The following is a 5,923-nucleotide window of genomic DNA, read 5'->3' on the forward strand; positions in this document are numbered from 1 at the left end:
ATATCACTATTAAACTACTGTATATACTCATGTATAAGTCTAGAAATGTTAGTCAAAAAATTGTCCCAAAAATCCCAGGTCGACTTATCCATGGGTCAAATGTAAATATTATACTTTAACTCTTTTTAAAAAGGGAATGATATCTTGGTATAAGGCAAGAGTGCAATCTGTCCTAGAAGCACTGACCTCCCTCTACTCTCTTCCATCCAGCCTTTAGTACGAGTTAAAACAGTTACGCCTGCCATAATTTTGCAGGTTCTTTGGCATTGTTTTCCTTTGCTTCATCATTTAGATCCTTTGTTACATGCCCCTAAGTTTTGCCCTTGACTTATCCAAGGGTCATATCAAAACGCATAATTTTGCCTCCAAAACTTGACCTTGACTTATACATGAGGTCGACTTATAGTCAAGTATATACGGTAATAGTTTAATACTAGATATGGCTATTAAACTAAGAAATGGTAGATTATTTATGATAAACCATGACTTGGTTGAAATTCAGGAAGTTGTGTTTTTGTATTTGTCTTTGTAAATAATCTATGTATATGTAACTGTACTTTCTTTGAGGATGTTATGTGTTAAGATGTTTTGATTGTTTTTTGTTTTGTTGTATGTCTTTTTTTGTCTTGTTGGCTGATGTTTGTGAGATGTCCTAATGTTAATGTTATTGTTGTGGTATATTGATACATGTGATTATCTAACTGTTTTATTTAAATCCAATAAAAGATAATTTAAAAAGAGAGAGATAGATTATTTTTTAAGGGGTGCGAACATTGATCAAACATTTCCTAGGTGTCTGGGGAATAGAAAACATTGGGTACACTGCTGTAAGCAAGAAAATTTTGCATATCTGGACATTAAGTCCAGAAAAAATATGTTTCAACTGTGTATTGAACACCTTTTAAGAAAGAAACTGACTGTAACAGTTTAATATTAGTGCTGCAATGCTGAAAAGAGATTCTATTAGGAATCTCCTGATCTTAAGAGCTGTTCAACAATGGAAATGCATTCTTTGGAGGTTTTTAAACAGAGGCTGGATGGTCATCTGTCACAGAGAGGGTTTTGATTGTGTATTCCTGCATGGCAGAAGGGAGTTGGACTGGATGGCCCTTGGGGTCTCTTCCAATTCTATGGTTCTATAATAATGCATGAACTCCCTGTGGCATATGATGTCACTATATTCAGCAATTACTTGTTTTGGGATGGATATACTACAATATATTGATTTTGTATTCAGAAAATCTTTGGCATTTTTCCATGTACACGTTCATTAATGTATATACCTGCAACATGCAATTTAACTGAGAATCAACGTTGTTGGACTCTGCATGCTTTTACTTTGCAAAACCATCATACTACTTTAGCTATGTGCACATGCGTATGTACAGACCTCAATTTCCAGAAAACGTATTTTTAGAAATATGGTTAGTTTATATCAATATATATAACAACCTCATGTTCCCATCCTATGTACTTTCCCATCCTTTTAATTCATTCATCTTTCCTTCTTTCTTTCCTTTTATTTTTGTAATCATACTTTAAAGAATATTTCATCAGATTTTAAATACTGACGTGTAAATAAAAACAGCAAACAAATTGTCATCTGATGAATGAAATTGCCACCTGACAAATCAATATGGAAATGAAATCTAGATGGCAAGGCATACCCTGCTTTCCAGGAATACAAAAAGGGAGCTTAATAATTTAGCAGACCATAATGCATGATTGGTCACTATCTGGTTCACAACATTATTACAGTAAGATTTACAAAGTGCTTAAAATTAACTCATTAAATCAAGTCATCGTATATTAACAAATTTGCCTTATCTTATGACACCTTTACCTGGAGATCAGTACATTCTTCTCGCTGAAGAAAAGAAGCTGCGTAATAGCATCCTTGTGACCTTTCAGACGGTACAAACCACTCTCATTGATCACATCCCAAACAATGATGTCTGTGTCCTAGAAGAAAAAGAAAATCTTAAGGCTCTTTGTACACTGTCAGATCAATTTAACAGTTGCATTTATTAATGACCAGTTGTCCCCACTGTCCGTATTCAATTATTACCTTGGAACCTGAAGCTAGCTTCCCTCCCAGAGCATCATATCTCAGGGCAGTAACAGTGCCTTTATGGCCATTGAATGTGATTTCTTCTTCTCCACTCAAGAGGCTGAATACACGAATTGAGCCATCCTCGTAGCCAACAGACAAATGTAGATCATCTGGGGACGGGCAAAGAGCAGTAACCTCCTGCTTACGACCTTGAAGTACGAGAACCTGCAGTGTGGAATATAAAGCCCTTTTAACAAGTGTACATGGGAAAAGTTTGAGAGAACACAGTTTAAATTAAACACATTTTATATGCCTCAGAGATCATAACACAGACTTCTTAACTATTATAATGTACTTTAACCATTTTTAAATGAAAACATGCAGGGGTAACTGTGTTGGCCATTTAGTAAATTCAAACAAAAATCCACCAAACAGTGATACCTTTATTGGCCAACTGAAATGCACAATATAATTGTTGCAAGATTTCAAAGCTCCACTGGCCTCTTCATCAGGCAAGACGTTACATACCAAACAGGAGAAAAATTGGAGATATTAGTAACAAGCCTGCATTTTGTTGTTTCTGTTCTTATTTAAGATGGTATGGGGAGGTTATCTTTAGCAGGCTGCCCCCTCCTCCTCTTGTCCTGTAGCAATAGAGAGATCTTCAAAGTCCAGGAAATTTAAAGTCCATTTGCATATCAACAAGGACTCCTCTTTTGCAATCCAACATGTCTCCATTCCTGTGAAGCCAGAGACAACGGATCCCTCAAGATGTCTCATGTTCTCGCATCAGGAACATTTTGGCCAGTGCAGAGGTCTCCGTCCTCCCCCTCCTCTGTCCGCCCGGCCCTCTCCTCAGGAGAAAGCCGAGTGGCAGAGAAACCTTGAGGGGTGAATGTTTGCCCCTCTTCTTCCTCTGCCGCTTGGTCTTCTCAGGATAAAGCCAAGCAACGGAGGAGCCTTGAATCCTTCTGAGGTTGCTTAAATGAGTACCCAGCTTGCTGGGGGCAATTAGCTTACAGTTGTAAACCACTTAGGGAGTTCTTCAGTGCACTGATAAAAGGTATAGAAATGTGCTTGCTATTGCATGCTAGATAGAGGAACTCAATCAGGGAGACCATAGCCCTCAATTTACAGGACCAGAGCAGAGTGGAAGAGGACAGGGGGTCTTGGAAATGTCTTATCCTCAGGGAAACCATGAGCCCAAGCAGACAGACCAAAATAAAGCTCCTTCGGGTCACTTTGGAGGTATGTTATAAATGACACACACACCTTCAGAGGCCAGAAGCTGCGCCAAAGCTGCGCTCCAGTCTTTAGGCCCGGAGCGTGGCTTTGGCGCGACTTCCAGCCTCTTAGGACACATGCATCATTTAGAACCGTAGAGCTGGAAGAGACCACAAGGGCTCTGATCCAACCCCCTGCCATGCAGGAACTCTCAATCAAGGCATACCCACTGACAGATGGCCATGCGGCCTCTGCTTAAAGACCTCCAAGGAAAGAGACTCCACATACCTCCATATTTAAACAGCCTGCCTTCAAAGTGACCTGAAGCAGTGTTATTTTGGACTGTCTGCTTGGGCCCCCATGAGGCAGGGCTGATTTGAGACCAGTTAACCATAACAACCAGTTAAACTCCACATGAGAGTTTTCTGGGGGGCGTGGAGCAAAGTACATTCAGCATTAATGTTTTCGCAAATCTACAAGCCAATTCAATAATTACATACATGTGATTAAATAGGTACACTTGTCCCTCCATATTGGCTAGGGTTAGGCACACAAGCCCCCAGTGAATATGGAAAAAACGCCAATAACAAAAACACTGTGTTTTTACCTGAGAGGAGACCTCTCTAGGAACCTCTAGGTCCTCCAGGACAACTCTGTGGCCAACGTCCGACAGACATTGACCATAGAGCTGCGCTGGAGGAGCTACAAAGGCCCCTGGAGTGTCCTCTCTAGGAATCTCCAGGTCCTCCAGGGCAACTCTGTGGTGAACATCTGCCAAACATTGACCATAGAGCTGCGCTGGAGGAGCTACAAAGGCCCCTGGAGTGTCCTCTCTAGGAATCTCCAGGTCCTCCAGGGCAACTCTGTGGCGAACATCTGCCAAACATTGACCATAGAGCTGCGCTGGAGGAGCTACAAAGGCCCCTGGAGTGTCCTCTCTAGGAATCTCCAGGGCAACTCTGTGGTGAACATCTGCCAGACGTTGACCATAGAGCTGCGCTGGAGGAGCTACAAAGGCCCCTGGAGTGTCCTCTCTAGGAATCTCCAGGTCCTCCAGGGCAACTCTGTGGTGAACATCTGCCAGACACTGACCATAGAGCTGCGCTGTAGGAGCTACAAAGGCCCCTGGAGTGTCCTCTCTAGGAATCTCCAGGGCAACTCTGTGGTGAACATCTGCCAGACGTTGACCATAGAGCTGCGCTGGAGGAGCTACAAGGGCCCCTGGAGTGTCCTCTCTAGGAATCTCCAGGTCCTCCAGGGCAACTCTGTGGTGAACATCTGCCAGACATTGACCATAGAGCTGCGCTGGAGCAGCTGCAAGGGCCCCTGGAGTGTCCTCTCTAGGAATCTCCAGGTCCTCCAGGGCAACTCTGTGGCGAACATCTGCCAAACATTGACCATAGAGCTGCGCTGGAGGAGCTACAAAGGCCCCTGGAGTGTCCTCTCTAGGAATCTCCAGGTCCTCCAGGGCAACTCTGTGGTGAACATCTGCCAGACACTGACCATAGAGCTGCGCTGTAGGAGCTACAAAGGCCCCTGGAGTGTCCTCTCTAGGAATCTCCAGGGCAACTCTGTGGTGAACATCTGCCAGACGTTGACCATAGAGCTGCGCTGGAGGAGCTACAAGGGCCCCTGGAGTGTCCTCTCTAGGAATCTCCAGGTCCTCCAGGGCAACTCTGTGGTGAACATCTGCCAAACATTGACCATAGAGCTGCGCTGGAGGAGCTACAAAGGCCCCTGGAGTGTCCTCTCTAGGAATCTCCAGGTCCTCCAGGGCAACTCTGTGGCGAACATCTGCCAAACATTGACCATAGAGCTGCGCTGGAGGAGCTACAAAGGCCCCTGGAGTGTCCTCTCTAGGAATCTCCAGGTCCTCCAGGGCAACTCTGTGGCGAACATCTGCCAAACATTGACCATAGAGCTGCGCTGGAGGAGCTACAAAGGCCCCTGGAGTGTCCTCTCTAGGAATCTCCAGGTCCTCCAGGGCAACTCTGTGGTGAACATCTGCCAGACACTGACCATAGAGCTGCGCTGGAGGAGCTGCAAGGGCCCCTGGAGTGTCCTCTCTAGGAATCTCTAGGAGGCCTTCCAGTGCAACTTTTAGTGCAAGTTGACCATAGAGTGGCGCTGGAGGAGGAGCTAGAGATTCCTAGAGAGGACCTATTACTCAAAGGGATGAGTATCATTAAGGATCAATGGGGAATTAACTCCGCAGCTCCCCGCAGCCAGACGCCGACCTTCTCTCCCTTGCGCGTGTCCCAGATGAAGACGTGCTCGCAGGCGGGCGCTGCCACGTAGCGGCCCCTCTCCCCCCGCAGAGCCACGTAGGCCACGCGCCCCTTCTGGCTGGCCACCACCCCGAAGAGAGCGGCGCCCGAGTAGCGCAGGTACTGCTTCGTGAGGCCCATGGTCTCTCTCGCGAGGGGCAAGAGCAAGCCGAAGACTTGGAAGAACGATGGAGGCCAAAATGCCGTCGGGGCCACTCTCTGCTGCTGGCGCCCGGAGCGCCTTCCTCCTTCTGCGCTTCAGTCGCCGGTGTTCTCCCCAGTCCCCCCACGAGGCTCAGGGAAGCGCCGGGCCGGAAGTAGGGGCGGGAGGGAGACCGGAACCGGAAGTAGGGGCGGGAGGGGGCGCAGGAGCCTCTCT

At 45.9% G+C, this 5,923-nt stretch overlaps 1 protein-coding gene across 5 annotated transcripts in view; it reads right to left on the reverse strand.

Annotated features, from left to right (window-relative positions):
- LOC149323476 (WD repeat-containing protein 3-like) overlaps nucleotides 1-5,899 on the reverse strand; it is a 108,719-nt gene extending 102,820 nt beyond the window's left edge. For all 5 annotated transcript variants that reach the window (XR_016275165.1, XR_016275159.1, XR_016275171.1 and 2 more), the window contains exons 1-3: nucleotides 5,515-5,899; nucleotides 2,069-2,278; nucleotides 1,844-1,962 (exon numbers count right to left, since the gene is read on the reverse strand). Coding sequence is in view for 1 of the 5 variants with exons in the window: in XM_089488982.1 (XP_089345108.1) it covers nucleotides 1,844-1,962; nucleotides 2,069-2,278; nucleotides 5,515-5,685 (500 nt within the window). In the remaining 4 variants the exon portion in view is untranslated. The remainder of the gene's footprint in view (nucleotides 1-1,843; nucleotides 1,963-2,068; nucleotides 2,279-5,514) is intronic.
- Nucleotides 5,900-5,923: the final 24 nt, after the last annotated feature.

This window comes from Sceloporus occidentalis, unplaced genomic scaffold (genome assembly GCF_023333645.1).
Source record: "Sceloporus occidentalis isolate IW3139 unplaced genomic scaffold, rSceOcc1.0.p SCAF_1, whole genome shotgun sequence".
In the NCBI taxonomy this organism is placed as follows: domain Eukaryota; kingdom Metazoa; phylum Chordata; class Lepidosauria; order Squamata; family Phrynosomatidae; genus Sceloporus; species Sceloporus occidentalis.